Source organism: Melopsittacus undulatus, chromosome 3 (assembly GCF_012275295.1).
Source record: "Melopsittacus undulatus isolate bMelUnd1 chromosome 3, bMelUnd1.mat.Z, whole genome shotgun sequence".
Lineage (NCBI taxonomy): Eukaryota > Metazoa > Chordata > Aves > Psittaciformes > Psittaculidae > Melopsittacus > Melopsittacus undulatus.
The window spans coordinates 29222374-29239698 of NC_047529.1; the positions used below are offsets into that span (position 1 = coordinate 29222374).

The window sequence follows — 17325 nt, forward strand, 5'->3', positions numbered from 1 at the left end:
AAAGGAGAGACGTGGGTATTTCTGTAGCGTTATTCGTATGATGTACCATCTTAATGTGCACATTCAAGATCAGTCTAGTGGCAAAAAAGATGAGATTTTAATTTCTACATGTTAGTTGTTGAAATTAGGCCAGGTGAATTTCTCCTTTGTTTCTATGTTAAGGGTAGTTGTTATATGTAAGTGGCTTAGCTGAAGCTACAAATACCCCTTTGTGTACTCTTAAAATCCTGCTTTACAGTGCATGTTACTTGTATTTTTAAATAACATTGTAATGGAATCTTAATAAGGATAGTTCGTTATGTTCAAGTGGAATATGTCATACATTTTTATGCAAGCAGGAAATTAACATTTTGGAAGTGACATTTTAGGACTTTCACTTTGGGTGAAATGTGTTTATTTGTGTGATCTTACTGAAGTATTTCTGGGATAAGTAGCAATCTGCAAAAGGAACTGCCTGCATTTTTGTGAGTTTTAAGTATTACAGAGGTGCCTTGTCCTTCTTTGCTTTTCGTTTTTGCAGGTTTTGAAATGTGAAGTTGAGCTGATGGCCAGAATGGCAAAAACCATTGACAGCTTCACTCAGAACCAAACAAGGCTTGTTGTAATTATTGATGGATTGGATGCTTGTGAACAGGATAAAGTCTTACAGATGCTTGATACTGTGAGTTGGTCATTGTATAAGCATGATCTCTGGATCATCAGTATGATCTCTTCCATAGATGAGTTCATATACAGTTATTCTGCGTTTTCTGTAGAAAGAAGTCATGTATTCAGATGCTGTGTTGTAGTCTTCTAATGTTTGTGTATATTGGCGTAACTGTAATACTAATAGCAGTGGGTTTTTAAAGTTGAAAATTAAATCCCAGTAGGGCTGTACCTGTTGATACTTGTGACAAGTCTTGAAGTAATGTAAATTCTTGCAGAGTAATATTCTGTTGTAACAAACTTCAGATGTTTGTAGAGGTTTTACTTACTTTTGAATTACTTCTGTTGAAAAATACTTTAATGCTAAATATTATGGGGAGCTAGGGCATTACTGCACGATACCTTCTTGGTGATGACTTCCACTGGAGCTATTACTGCTAATTTGTCAAGTGTTCTTATTTCTAGTTGTGGGTAAGTTTATAGATATCTCATATTGAAGAAACCAACATGTCTATACATGAGTTGTCCTCTCAGGTTTATAACTTGAGCTGAATGAATACAAAATTCTGAGTCAGATGTTCAAATGAGCCACACTTACTATTAATTATTATTAATAGGTGTACTGTTTACTTCTTTACAGGTGCGAGTCTTGTTTTCAAAAGGCCCATTTATTGCTATTTTTGCAAGTGACCCACACATTATTATAAAGGCTATTAACCAGAATCTCAACAGTGTTCTACGTGATTCAAACATAAATGGACATGATTACATGCGAAACATAGTCCATTTGCCTGTTTTTCTGAATAGCAGAGGGCTTAGTAATGCAAAAAAACTGATGGTAGCTTCAACAACCAATGGAGATATTCCTTATGCAGACAATGCAGGTAAGGTTATGGAGGAGTTACAAAAGCAATATTCCAAATATCTGGATTTGGAACAAGTTATTTAAATAATTGGTAGATCGTTAATGTTAGTTTTAGAAGTCAGTCAAATGTATATGAATGGAGAAAAATGCCTGCCTTTTGTTTTCCTTCCCATAGGATTACATGAAGAGATTGACAGGAGAGTTTCTCAGAACAGTCTTGGAGAAATGAGCAAGCTTGGTAGCAAAACTGCTCTTAATAGACGGGTGAGAAAGCTTTTTAGACTAGATGGAGATACTGGTAATGCTTTTTTTTTTCTTTTCTATTATTTTCTTTTTTCTTTCATGTTTTTAATTATGTCAGCTTGGAAGACTTATCAAATAATTCTTACGAAATTATTGTAAATGATCCATGTAGGAAACGTACATTCTTAAATCAGTAGACTGGTGCTCTATCAAAGAGGAGAAAGCACTCCTCACCAGTGCTCTTTTCCACATATACTTAAATTCAGCTCTCTGTAAATGCTGAGATGGTACAGCATACTGGCAGTAGCTATGATCTATCTAGCTATTGATGGTTTTTTGTATATTTGTATATAAGCCTGGTATCATTTTGTCATGGACTGTATCAACAAGGGGCAGTAATTGAGCAAATCAAGGAATTTAGATTATTACAGTACTAGACTTTCACTGAACATGTCTACCACACTTTCTTTTCTGCTTTCTGTTCAGTTTTCCCATCTTTATGTAAAATCAGAAAGTGGTTAAATAAAAGGTATCTAGGTTGTAATAGAAAGCAGTGCAGAGTCTGAGGATCCTGAGATTTTTGAGCTGCCACAAGTAGAGACTTAGGAAGTTCTGTAGCAGAGGAACCTGATGTTCTCTTTAATTTTAGGATGTAATTAGTAAATGGATGGCAATAACTTCTTATAGAGACAGTAGGAAACAGTGACTGCAATGCTGAAATTAGTAACCTTTACACAAAATATCTCACTGTGTTGCTCTGTTTTGCCCTCTCGGAGTTGGCATGGAAGTATAACATGTAACTCTTCCCAGTTCTTGGCTTGTATGGAAATCATATTCAACTGTTACACTGCTAAATCAAAATTGAGTTCTGATAAATATTTTTATGGTTTAAGTGTCAGCCTCACAGGAACTAATTCTCACAAAGGTTCAAACTTTATAATCAAGTAAAACTGAAGTATTTCAAATATATTAAAGTTTTCAATACCAATTGTAATTCCTTGCCTTTTTGTGTCATTGTCAGGATACTTACCGAAGACGCCAGATACAACGTACCATTACCCGCCAGATGTCTTTTGATTTGACCAAGCTGCTCGTTACAGAGGATTGGTTCAGTGATATTAGTCCTCAGACCATGAGAAGGTTGCTAAATATTGTTTCAGTGACAGGTGAGTGTAGCATGTTTATGTACAGTAAACAGTATTGTGTTTTGGTTGCTTGTAATTATCCTCAGACTTTTAATGTGTAAACTGAATTTAGCTAAAGTCAGTCCATATGTTTTTTCAGACTCCTTCCGATGCAAAATCTTCCAGGGTGTAAGCAAAGTTGTAGACTATTCTATGTAGAATTTAAAAAATATTTGTTGTTTCATTGACTTCAGTTGGCAGGCAAATGATTCTAGTCTACATTTTTAGGGAGGCTTTATATTTTTAGTTTTGAAGTGGGATAATAAAATACATTTTTCAAGTTTGTAATACTGATGTGAACAAAGCCCGTGGTGCTCATATCTTAAGAGGTAAACTGCAAGGCAAACACAGGTATGCATCCTTTATATGTTTGCTATGGATATTTGGAGTTCTTTTTCCCCTGAGTGTTTGTCTGGGGCTCATAATAGCATTTTATGACCTCTTCTCCTTCAACAAAATGCAATCAAGACGTTGGTGTCTTTGAGGTTTGAAAACTGGAAACAATTGGTAAAGGAGTTATGGAAATTTAATAAAAACATGTTTCATGTAGAAAGTGAATGGGGAGTAATTGTTACTGTCTTTTCTGTTACAGACAACAAAAGGCACCGAATAGCCTTTCAGAACAAAATAATTCAGTTACTTTTCACACTGTATATAGCTAAGTGCGTAACTCTGCAACAGTATCAGATGGATGTAGGGAGCTTACATGGATTCAGAAACAATTAAATACCTTAAAAGTAAAATTCATCAAGTACTAATAGAAAGCAAGCGATGAATTGCCAGGGGATGGAATAACAAAAGGAAATATTCCTTATGTTCTGAAGCTTTAGGGTGTTTGCTTTACCAGTAGATCCACAGAGTAATAATACAAGCCAAAACTGAACTTGCTGATCCATTTGGTGGCAGAAATCTGCAACAGCAATATCAATGCTGCCTCCACTGCCCAGCATTTGCATGTAGAAGTATTTATTTCCAGCATGTCACAAGTAGGTACTACTGGTTCAGGTGTAATACAGTGCTGAGGTGAGCATCTCAGTAGGAAGTATGATACCAGAATATAATTGTATGTCTGAGCTGAGGTTCAGTCCTGCTGAACCAGCATGGGTAGCACAGAGGGGTTGGCTGTTTCTACAGTTCTGTTCCCACTGCTTGCATAGTTTGGATTGTCCTAATATAGCTTCACTCAGGTTAGAAAGAATTAAATGGAAAGGCTGTTTAAGTTAAGTAAAAATAACCCATGGGTTATTTTCTATTCCATTAACTTAATGCTAGCATAATTAATAGAAGAATGTTAATATGTCATTTTCTGCATTTTCCCCTGCCTTTTCCTTTTTTTAGTAATCATTCATATGCAATAACAGCTCTAAAATTTTGAGCTAATATTTTAAATAAATGTGCAGTCTCATAGTATTGTCATTACAGTTTGTAGCATGAAATGTCTTGTTTTGCTCGATTGTAATGCATATGCAAAACTAACGAAATCACAAATTGTTAGTTGTGAAAAAACAAACCAATCCCTACAAGAACGCTTTTAGTGTACTATAATCTGTGGCTATATATGGTGATTTCATTAACAGCTTTGTGAGCAGAGCCTTCAGGCTGTAAGTTGCACATCGTCACCAGTATTAATAATGCAATTTTAGAAAAATTGCTAAAACTTGGAATGCATAAATTGTAGCATTAACTTTCCCTGGTTTTTAAAATCGGCTTTATTTTTAATCCATATCTTGCCTTATTAACTTGAAAAAGTCTTTTGTTTATAGTTTTGAATTTTACTTTATTGGCTATTGAAGATGACAGTTGTATGCTTAACTTACTTGTACCATATTAAATATACCAGTGGCCAGAAAATCTTTCACAGTATTAGCATGATTTTTGTGTTTAGACTAAGAAATTAATGCTGTGTAAAATTCTCTGTTGAGTTTTGTTAAAGTAACTTAAGATTTGCTTTTAACAGGATGGTAGTAGTATGTGTTTATAATGCAGTTGAAGTTGACAGTTGTGGAGAGTTTGTGTTCTGACCAGTATTTGCAGAAATTTTTATATAGGTTGTGAAATGATGTTTTCAGATGTGACTTGGGATGATTTTGAACTTACTGAGCTAAAAATACAATACCAGTGAGTTCAGAGATCAGGTTAAAGCACTTGCATAGCTGTTACTTGATGGGGGGATCTTTCATAATAGAAAAAAAAAATCGTGTTTCTTCCCTGTTATATTAGGTCGTTTATTGAGAGCTAATCAGATCACATTCAATTGGGATAGACTGGCTAGTTGGATCAATCTCACAGAGCAGTGGCCGTATAGAACGTCATGGCTCATACTGCATCTTGAAGAGACTGAAGGTGTTCCAGATCACCTGACTTTAAAAACCATCTATGAGAGGTAGGTGTTATTCTGGCAATGGTATGCACTTTCAGTGACTAAAATAGCAGACATTATTAATGATTATTAGGATAACATGGCTTTCATACAGCTGCCTGGTTGTAAGCAAAAGTTCCTGCAATCGTAGCCTCTTCTGTTAGCTTTTGGAAACTTTTAAATTACTTTCATTGCTGTTTAATGCCCCACATATGAATGGGTGTTGAAGTCTTCCACAGATAGCATTTCTGTCTCTTGAAATGATTTCCATCTCTACCTTGGCTAAGCTAGAAGTCATTGGGTTTTTTTTCCCTATTTAGAAATCTGAGCTAAGATCTGCAAAACCTGCCTTTACTAGTAAAGATCACTGAAGGTTTGGTGCATAAGCAAGTGTTCTTGGGGCTATGGTAGTGCCTTTTGCTGAATTACAGAATGCTGAAGTGAAGCGTGGCTTTCTCCACTGCTGATACAAGTTGCTGTCCAACAGAGCTGTTCAAGTATTGTAGCTGAGAGCAAATGGTCCTTGTGTTGCCAGTGAACATGCCTCACCAGAATCAGGCTGCTTGTAAGAAAGGACTTGTGCATTATGTCAAGTGATTTGATGACAGTGGGACAGATGTAAGAGAAAGAATGTGACTGGGAGTTGGGCATATAAGAAGAAAGCAAAATCTGAGAATGGAAGTCAGTGAGAGGAAAAAAGGGCCTGAAATAACTGAGATCAGATGAAAAGAGCAGCTGAGGTAAAAGAGAGACTGGAATAGATTGAATAAGTTACCAGAAAATCTTGAGACTTTGCAGGGTCTAGGGAAAGAATGGAGAGGAGAATGAACTTGTATGGAAAATTCTGGGAAGGTGCCCTGTACCAATAGTCATGGAACAGGAGATGAACTTGATGAGGGTCTGGGATAGGATGGAAATGGTTGAAGTGTTGAAAATAAAATTAGGATTCATTGGGAAAGACAACTGAAGTGACCCGTGTTACGAAAGTTGAAGTGAGGTTAAGAGCTGAACATAGCCCAGAAGGTAGAGGGACTCAGGTGGATTGGGCATGATGAGACTGAGGGTTGAAGATGGACAAAGAGGGCAAAGATAGCTTCTGTTCACTTGTTTGTCTTAGCATGTTCTCTATTCATATTTCATGTTAGTGATCTCTTTCACTAGATACTTTAGTTTTCGGTATTTTAAAGAATAAGCAATTCCTCCACAACATACAAAGGCTGAAGTGGCTTCAGGCTGGGAGGTTTGTTTCTGAAAAATTTATCTTCCAAGATAAGTAATTGCAGGATTAGAAAACACTTTCTTCTAGAGAATGGATCCAGTTTCTGTGCTTTGCGTTTTTTTTCTGTAAGATACCTGTGACATTACATGTAAAGCAATGGGAACCTGCCTCTCCATTGTGGGTTTAGACAGCTGGTGTCATAAGTGCTTACGTGATCAGGTAAATGCAATAATTCAGAATCATCAGGGATTCCCTCTCCTGTCATGCTTTACAGTACCCTTGCTGTAGATATTTCTCAGCTCTCTTTATTTAGATTTGCCATATGGCATATTTCACAATTTTGTATTTTCAGTATTTATTGAGCAAACTCATTAGAGTATTTTGATTATTAGCATCAAAGTCATAAATTTCTTTATAGTGCTCACAGTCCAAAGCTTGTATCTTCAAAATACAATGATGTTGATATTTTCTAATAAACCAAAGGAGGTATTAGAGACCTGAATTGTTCTCATAAGTTGGTGCTACATATTCCAGTATAAATTAATGTTAAAATTTTAGTAAACTAGCATGGGGAGAAGGAAGGAACAATTGAATGAGAATGATTTATTTAGGCTCTGGATTATTTGTTGTTACTACTGACACTTGAGCTGTTGATACTCAGTGCCAACTGGAGTGTGTCAGGGTTTATTAGTTCAGGTGTGGAGAAGATCCATGACTCATGCTATGTTGTTGGGCCTCTTGCTATGCAGGTTGTATTTGGAAGCAATGCAGCCACTTGAGTGCCAGTTCATAATTGACAGTTATAAATGTATTAATGGATTTATATATATATTTGTGTTATAAAACTAGGATCTGTAATGTGAAGAACTTGCACCTTATCTTGAAGAAAGGAAGGTGATGATCTTTTAAGTAAAGCTGTTTGTATTCTGTCTGAAATACCAGGAAAACAAGGAAAAGAGGACAAGTATTCAAGAGTCTCTCTTTAGCAAAAAATACCACCAGAATTATTTGATACAGAAAAGACAAAGCTGTAAGACTGAGTTTCTTTGACTGCTTAACTACATGAATAAAAAAGTTCATAACAATAACATTGCCTCATGCTCAGGAAGAGTTGATGTCTTCCAGCCACTTCTGTTGACCTGTATAAGGAGCTAAATATATAACTGCTGATGTAGTGACAGCTGAAATTCCATCTGTGGTGGTTCAGGTTATGATCTTTACCGTATGCTGAACATGAAAAGGTCTCTGAACTTTCCAGTATTATCTAATGCTCTAAAAATTCTGGTTTATCAAAAATAATCCTTTCTGTGTCATTATTATTCTTTTCATCTGCAACAGTGTGAAGTCACTTGGCTTGAATCAGTTCTGTATCAGTTTAAACTTGAGTTATTTACTTTAATTCCTCTTTTAAAACTTCAATATCTGTTTTCTGCTTTATAAAGCAGCTTTTCCTTTTGGAGTCTCATAAATAGATAACAGATTTTTATACCTTTATAGCTTCAGTTCCTATACTGAGTTTGTGTTACTTCTTCACTGCCTTTTATTCTGCAAGGATTTTATATCTATATGTATATATATATATAGATACTTTAGCACAGGAACAAGAATATAATTTCCTAGTATTGAATAGTTTGTGTCAAACTACTTTTTATTGCACCGCTGCATATTCTTCTTTGGTTTTGCTGCATTTCTGAACTTTAAAGTGTGTCAGGGGAGAGGGGTCTGCTTGGATATCTCCCTTGGATGAAAAGAATCTTGTAGGTTCTCTGTTAAGTTTCACTCCTGATCCCATTCTCTGTATAAGGAGAATGCTTTGATATTACAGTTACTTTTCCAATTTGTAACATCCCATGTGCTAAAAAATTTAGGAATCTTGCAGTGGGGACACTGCTGTGCTCTTAACCGCTGACTCTGGGGCAGAGGTTTAACACAGTGGATTGATCTGTTACTGGTGAAGAATTGCAGTAGATAATTTGTGTGTGCACTGAGGAAACAAGAAGTGATATTAAACCCCAAGTTATTTCACTGCTGTATCTTTGGAGGCAGATTATATCCAGCTCTTTATTACCAATACTGCCGATACTGCAGGCAATGTGATTCAGCGTGAGTGAAGCGTGGTACCTGTGTGTATCGTAGTGGTGTGCCAGCAGGTGGCACCAGCAGAATGACTGTCCAGCATAACTGACAACTTGTTCTCTATTCATATTTCACGTTAATGATCTCTTTCACTAGATGCTTTGGTTTTTAGTATTTTAAAGAATAAGCAATTCCTCCACAACATACAAAATTATAGTAAAATCAAAAGAATCAAGTAGTCAAGCATCAAGAAATTAAAGAGTAAAAGTAGCCTCTTGAATTCCCTGCAGTTAATTCTCTCTGTATATGCATTTTGCCTCCATGAGATTCCTGTCTTGTGATGTCCCAAATTTAATTTTGCAGATTGTATAGGCAGGCTGTGTGGTAATGGGGAGGGCTCTTTTCTGGCATATCTCAGTGCAGCTGAAAAGAATCCAATAGGAAAACTAAGCCAATCGAAAGTTGGTCTAGAATTGTTCATCAGAGTTTGTGGGATGCTGTGCTAATCACCTCTGCTATACCTTTCACTTGGATGGTATTTGTGCCTTTGCTGGAAGGTCGTATACAGCTTATGGTTCTGTAGGCTGATACTAGTAAAGGTTCTTTCTTCAGCTGTATCTGAAGCTAGTGAGAGCTCTGCTTTCAGGTGGTGGAGTACTCTGAAAAAAAAATTGATATCTCAGTTTGGTTACTAAATAAATTACCCATATCCTTATGCCTCAATTTCTTACTTAAAAAAAAAAGCCAACTAATGTATTCTTATTGTAGAAAATTGTTGGGGGAACTATGAAACCTTCAGGAGTAGTGTATCTTTACTGGATCATGCAGTACAGAGACGGGAGAACCTACTGTATGTTATACTGGCAACATTTTCCCGGAGTCTTAAAACAAAACAAAAAACAAATCGAGCAAAGAAACCTCGAACCAAAATCCAGGTTCAGTTTGTGGCAGAGGCACATCTTTTTGAGCAGTCTTTTATGAACTGGAGTTGCTTAGACTTCTGTCTTCGTAACAGGTGGAGCCACTGTCTTGTAATTCTTTCATAGAGGAGAACAAGCTGTGCTATGTAATTGTGTCAGATTTTGAAGATAAAAATGTGTCTGAGTCTGCATTTTTGGCTTTCAGTCCGGATTCTGGAGGAAAATGTTTTCACTCTTCTTATTTGTTAAACCCACTTGCTGTATCATCTCATTTCTATCCTCTCATTTCCAGTTTCTCTCTTAGGTGATCTGGATCTTTGCTTTCCAGCTGGTATTGATACCAGCATTTACTCCTTCGGGTTTATATGCTGCGTTTTCAAGTCGTCTCATTATAAGTCATTATAGTACTTTCATGTAGTCTCTCTCTCCTCTCCAGGTTAAGTTCTTAATTCTGATACCTTGCCTATTGTGTTCTCCTTCCCCTTTTGTGTTTAGGTTGCTCTGTGGTCAAGCCCACAGTTGACATTACCCACTTCTCCATCGTGGTCTACTTCAGTTATTTTTACCATTTTATTTGTGTGACATATAGTTAATATTTCTCTACATGTATGTTGTGCTGTGTTCTCTTTCATGTTGCTATAAAGAGTCTTCCTATTGTCAGATTTATGTAATGCCAAAATGGTTTGCAGAAGTTGCAACAAGCAAATTTTAAAAGCCCTGAAGTGGAATAAAATATGTAGGTTTTCTGTAAATGACTTTGTAAGAGAATTAAGTTGTCAGATTAAAGCAAGTTTGTTGAATGTTTGCAACTGACACTTCTCAGACTTGTAAATTAGCCAGCTATGGGAATGTGGTTTCTTGCGAAGACTAAATGACACCAGAGTAAATGTCAGTGTCAGATCTAAGTAGATGATATACTGTGGAAAGTCACTGGGACTTTTGTGGAGAAATGTTTCAAGAAACTGAATTCTCAGCAGAGTCAGTAAGCATGTGAAGAAGGCAATGCACTATTTTGAAATTCAGGAAATCTTAAGCAAGTTCTTGATCTAAGAATGTTTAAGTGTATTAAAATTTAAGGTAGTAACAGGGAAGATTGCCTCAGGAGGACAAAAGAAGGAAGCTGAAGATAGGAGTGTCTCGTGAGAAACTTGTATGTAAGGTTTCCAAAGATAATACTTGTACTCTCTGACATACGTGTAAACTGTGTGGCAGGGGCAGAAGATGCAATGTGGTGGGGCTAAAGCTGTTTCACAGAGGGCTGTAGAAATAGCTTTGAGTAAATTGCTGATTAAAGTTATTGTGGATATAGGTTTCATAGTGAACTGTCAAAATCAATCTCATCTATAAGCCTGCTAACATAGTAATGGGCTGAAAATCTGCACTGAGGAAAGAAATTCACAAATCTTTGATTTCTCTAGAAAAATACATTTGGTGCTCAACAACAGTCAGAAAATGCAAGTGTCATTAGGAGGTACTAGCAAAGCAATATAAAGGAGGAAGGTATTGTATTATATCTACTGTATTATATCCTCTGAGATTCTAGTAATCACATTTCAAAAAAGGTTGTACCAATGTAGAACAGATAGTAAAGAGAATGAGGAAAGCCCTCGTCTCTCATCAGTGTGCTGTGGATATCATCACTGCCCAATTCCCCATGCAGTGAGGACTTCCAGTTTCACTTGAATACTTTTTCCTCTCTTCTTTGATTCTCAAGTCTTCTGTATCTAAGACATTTGATTTACTTATTTATTTATTTTCCCTCAAGGCCTTAGTTTTTCATTTCAGTTTGAGGTTCTGAGTTCTAGTCATCTTACTTTGTTTCTTGGTATTTTCCACTGCTCAGGGCTGTAGATTGCAGTGATTTGATACTGCCACCTTGTTGATAAAAATCATGCTGTTAAAGCTAATTGTGTGGGAGGGAATGTCTTCTATCTCCCTTTCCTTATTATGTTTACTCACTAAACAAGATAATCTGCTGAAGACATTTTACCTCTTTATGTCCTTATCATGGCAGAAACCAAAATGTGCAGTACTTTGTCTTTTGGAAGATGTTCCTAGGAGTAACTAAAGTAATTTTGTAACCCTCTTGCCTGTAGGCCATGACGAGTTTCTGCATCTATGAGCTCTCTTCTAGATACGACAGATTTACCAGTTTGTCACTTCTTAAAGCTGTTAGCAGCTGGACTGTTCACTGATTAAAGTCTGTTCCATGTGTTACAGTTTATACAGCTGAAAGTGAAACTTCAGGCCATGCATATGCCCCTTGAGTTCAAGAATGTAATTCAGAAAATTACTGACTAAATTTTAAACACTTGAAAAGCTATGGATGGTGTGAATTTTTACCCCTGAAGTTCCTGCATCATCTAGAGTTCTGTGTGAATGCTGAGTTGCTAATGCAAGGCTCCAGTTGAGTCTCATGGTGCTTATCTTGCATGTAGAACCTGCTCAGGATCCTGAAGCAGCTGAAGCCCTTAAAAAGCCTGAACAAATAAGTGTAATTTTGAGCATGTTTGCAGCAGGAGGAAAGGACTAGGTTCAGCACAAAATGCAGAAGTAAAGCCTACTTTAATTTGAAGATAGATGTGTTTCAATTAGTTATACCAAGTGCTGGGGCAGGCTATATGACAGGTTGCAAGAACCTTCTGATAAGCATGATGAGTTGTCTAGATAGGCCACTGTGACAAAGTTCCAGCTGCCCTTTGAAAAGAAAATGACAGTGAACACACTGCAAGCTACCAGAACAATTTGATGACCTACCTGTTATGCAAGGCACCCTGGGGTAAAATCTCAATAGGATGTTGATAGTAATCCATGAGAATTTCCTTATGATCATACCTGGATACTGTTGGGATAGAATGTTCACCCAGGAATTACGTACATCCATAGTAAGTATTGTCCTCTTATGGGATTAGGATTTAGATTCCGTGTATTTCTGAATATAATTCTAGCCATTACCTGGCAAAGCTGTGAGAAAGGTTAGTTCTGACGTTACTCTGCTTGTTGTGCTAGATACCATGAGGAACAGTCCTACCTGTCATTCTCTGCCCAGGCTTTGCTCAAACTGATGCATTAAGACAGTTTATCAATCCTTTGTGAGGATATCAGCCAATAGTTGCTGGTCCCTGAATTTCTGTGACATGACTATTCTTACATACTCATTCAAAATATTAGAACATGAGAGCTTAGCTCAGGATAGAAGAAACTCTCATGAGCCGTCCATTCAGATTAGAATCCCCACTTACACTTAATCTCCTCGAAAACATGCTTTTTGGGAAGCTAACGGAAACTATGGAAATAAGGAATCTTAACTCTTAGATTTTATTTTTTTTTAAAGTAGATCATATATTCCAGGATGAGAAAAAGGTTGTGGTTTCCTCAGACTTGTAAGTAACCATTATTTAAAACTTAGCAACATATAATTTATCCATCACTTGGGCTTAATTTAACCTCTGCAGTAAAGCATTTGTCCACATATGTATGCATGGCTACCTATGATGGATGGCAAAATGACGTGCCAAGACAGAACACACCAAATAGAAGAATAACGTAATAGCTTTCTTTTCTTCAGGATTCTTTTTTTGTGTATGAACTAAAGGATCTCAGATAGCCACAGCTCAGTTTTTTTTTTTTTTTTAACGATTTTGCAACTTACACCAGTATAAGGAATAATTTGTGAAAGACATCTACTCTGATTGATCAGTGATGGAAAGTGCTGGTATTTCTTAATTTCTTTAGTTCTAGATGTTGTCTTTCCATTTTCAGCACTGGTATGTAATTTTGCTTTGCTTTTTCTCTGATCTTTCTAATGAAGTTAATTTTTCTAGGAAGCAACCACAGAAAGAGTTACTTCTAGCAATGGTAACCAGAGAAATACTTAATTTCAGGTTACCAGACAACTCATCCTCCATTTCTTATTTTTTACTTTTTCAAATTAAACTGGTAAAAACTACTTTAGCTTGAAGTGGAACAGCAGTTAATAACCTGTAGATTTGGAGTTCTGTCGTGTGGTTTCGTTGGTGGCTGTTTTACTGATAAGTTCAGGTCTTTCGTGTTATACGCCCATGGTGAATCAAATTAGGAAATCACTTAGGTTAAAACATTTTTCTGTTTCACATACAGTTGAATATTTCTACTTCATTGTTTCCTGCTTCAATTTAAAAAGGTGTAGTTACAGAGTACTAAAAATATCAAGGTATACATGATAGGAAATTATTTTATTAAAAAAATTATTTCATAAAAATCAGAAAATAGGATTCTGTAGCACTAGTAGTAAAATTTATTTTTTCCCCATATAAAGGCTCATTTATTTTTATAGCAATTTGATGACACATCTGCTTGCTTTATTCAGCTGAAAAGAAAATGTTGGTTCTTGGTGTTTAGTAAAATTGCTTTGTTAAATTATTTTCGAAATCGTTCAACTTTTAACAAATGACATTTGATACTAACATTGGAAAGCAATTTCAGCTAATTAAGTAGATCCTTCTATAAACCATTGGAACATTAAGATGACAAACTGTTCATTCAGGATTATTTTAATTGGTACAATTATTGTAATTTTGTTGCAATTATGTGTTGAGCTAAAAGCTTTTGTTTAAATCATTTGAGGTTTTTTTGTTAATATACATAAGAAAGAAGAAAAGAAGTAAAATAAAAACTGAAGATAAGCATTATCTGTCTACTTTTTCATTACAGTGCTTTAGACGAGTATCTATTAAATTATTCTTTTTAAAAAGTATGTTACATGTTTTCAGCAAATCTCCAGCAGTGTTAAAATTGAGCAAGATCATTTGAAATGTAACTTTTTGGAAGGTTATTATGTTAATTCCAGTTTTGACACTGTTTAAATACCTTTTAATAAAAAGGTTGAAATTAACTTTTGAGGGATTTGCAAGTTGTATAAAATCTATTGATGTATTAATTTAAGAAGTGTAGCTCTTTAGTGATTATAGAAATGAAAAAGCTATGGAAGGTGCCACATTCATCACTCTGGTTATAATGTTCTCTGCAATCATCTTTTGCCCAGGCCAGGTTTAAATAAATCACTTCCTCTAAGTAGACAATTTAATATTCTTGTAGACCTCACAGTGAGGCATTGCTTCTAAATATTTAACCTGCTTTTTTGTCTTCCAGTTTCCTTTTATTGCCTCCTACTTTAAATGTAAGGCACATAAAATTATTATGTTTCTTACTGTGCTAATAGCATGGTCTCAACATTAAAAGGTAACATACCAGTCTGGGAGTAGGGGGTTGTTGCCCAACTGTCTGCTAAGTAGACCTACATGAGGCAAGGCATAAAAGAGAAGTAAAAAGAATACCAGAGGGCATGACAAGTAAGAAGGAAGTTCAGATGGAAAGGTATTAGGGAGGAAAAAAAGGATTGAAACAAAAGCTAACCATAACAAGACAGAGAAATATTTGTAGCTTTTTTTAGTTACCTTTGTAATACAGATAGTAATATTTCTACAAAATGTTCCAGACAGGTTTAAATGCTTACAGTATAGTTAATGTGCATTAACGGCATCTCTTAAAAATGCTCCTGGGCCTATTTCAAATCCCTTCAAGCACCACTGGTTGATACTAGTTTAGGGTAGAACACAGAAACTTTAATTTTAGCAACACTATGAACAGTTTCAGGGAAGTAGCCTGTAACCTCTGTAAGTCAATTCATGAGACTTGTGTGCTTGTAGGGAATTGATGAAATTGGGAAATAAAATTAGAGATGGTGGCTTTTTGTGTCTGCTGAATGTTTTTTGTCAAAAGTAGAATATTTATTCAAAACGTGAGAATGAGGGAAAACATTGTCAGGTAAGATAATGAGCTGGAAATGTATCTCTTGGCTACATACTGCTAGTGGTCCATATCCTGGCTGTTACCCCATGATAAATGCAATATAATCTACCTCTCAGGAAAAAAAAAAAAAGGAGATAAAATTCTTGCTTTGTATTCAGAAAAGACCAGTATCTCATATTGCCATAAAAGCCTACCACTGAGCAGTAGCATGCAGTATCAGATTCTTTTGGAAGCTGATGCTCTAGTATTCTTGCAATGACTTGGTCCTGTGTGCATACATAAAATTGTCTCATTAGGTCAACTTTGTCAAAAGAAGCTGCTTCAGCAAGCAAGGTAAAGAATAGATCAAGTATCTCAAATGCTGTATAGAGGAAGTAATATGTCTTTGGTACTGGTTGACTTGATTTTTTGTTATTAACCTATTAAAGCTAATGTAGTATAGCAGTTGTACCTTTTACCTTCCATTTCTGTTTTGCATTTGCAACACAGATTAGTCTTTGACTTACTCTGACAAGTAGAATTCATGCTTCTGTTAGTGAAGTGCTTGCCATGGACTTTTGGAGAAGGCCTCGAGGTTTACCTGTTTGCCGTAAAATACCACAGAAAAGAATCTTGTGCTGGAGACTTGTGTGAACTACGGCCGTTTCTGATGCTAGAGGACCTGCATATACTGGCTGAATTTCTGAAGTCCTACAGATGGGAGTACTGAATAAAAGAATTCCTGCATAGAGCCATAAAGTAGCTTTGTAACTGACGTTCAGTGATGAAATACCAAAACAATAATACAGTATTCTTGTACTTCACTTGTGTGAATGATCTTGTTGGGCTTGTCAGTTTGTGGGACATAATTACTTTTTTGTTTACAAAGCACCCTTGAGCAGTGTTAGATTCTTCTGTGCTACTCTGTTTTGCTGCTTTTTCTGTCTGTGTAATAAATAGTATTTTTTTTAATTCTTTTGCCTTCTGTAATGCAAATAGCACTGCAGAGCTGTGAAGGAATCCAAGCATTTGTAACTGTATTAACACTTCTTTTAATTATAAAGAATGCCAGTGTAGGGTGTATTCTGGAAAATGCATTAAAAGTAGGCCTTTTTAATATGGCTCAGTGACAGTACCTCATACTGGGTGTGGGAGATTAGTTTAATAAATACCAGTATTTTAAAGATCAGAATGGTTTTTCTTTCTGAAATGATCAAAAGCAGGAATACTCAGAAGAAATGCTTTATCTGCTATAACTTGAATGCACAGAGTCAGTTTTGCAGAGCAAGCTTTCCTGGATACCTATGCTAATAGGAGTTTTTAGATAGATAGCTGTTGCATCTGTTCAGTGAAGTCTCTGCGGCTCAGTGTGCACTGAGGGGTTTCTAATTTTGTCTAGATAGATATATCAAACTATAGGTTTCTTTTCTTTGGTCTTTATTAAGATAAAACATTGATTCCCTTATGTTTTAATATTGAGCGTGTGATGACTTTTCATTCCTACCTTTATACAAGTGTGTACATAAGAAAATACTCTTTTTCAAATAATCTGTTGGAAATTTCAGTTTGAAACAGTGTTTGCAGCACTATTCTTGATATATTGATAGTGCTGCAAATTTTCTGGAGTGTTTTGTGTGAGAGCTTTTAGTCCAGAAAAAAATGCACGCTTATGCATGAAGATGCACTGTCACTATACTGACAGACATGAAAAGAGGTAAGTAACTTCAGAGCAAAGCACTGTACTGTTAATATTTGGCCCAGATTTTTTAGTTTTCTGTTTCTCAGTATCAAACTTTTAGAAAATACGGTTTTGTGTAGTTTTTAATGAGACATTATTTCATTATTTTAAGCAACATTTTTGTCTTCAACTGTATTGAAAGAAAAAATGAAAAGGTGTATGATATATAAAACATCCCTACATGCTTATGCCTTCTGTTGCTTTGTTATTTAATAACCATTAATTAGGTCTGTTGCTTTTTATGGAGTGCAAAAGTTAAATGACTCTTGTCCACGTAGTTACTTGCTCCTGTAAAACACATTAGGGG

At 35.8% G+C, this 17325-nt stretch overlaps 1 protein-coding gene across 2 annotated transcripts in view; it reads left to right on the forward strand.

Moving 5' to 3' along the window:
- The window catches only part of KIDINS220 (kinase D interacting substrate 220), a 74854-nt gene that overhangs the window by 31539 nt on the left and 25990 nt on the right, over positions 1-17325 (forward strand). For both annotated transcript variants that reach the window (XM_031052662.2, XM_031052663.2), the window contains exons 18-22: positions 521-661; positions 1286-1529; positions 1686-1774; positions 2775-2919; positions 5158-5320. In XM_031052662.2, the coding sequence (XP_030908522.2) occupies positions 521-661; positions 1286-1529; positions 1686-1774; positions 2775-2919; positions 5158-5320 (782 nt within the window). The remainder of the gene's footprint in view (positions 1-520; positions 662-1285; positions 1530-1685; positions 1775-2774; positions 2920-5157; positions 5321-17325) is intronic.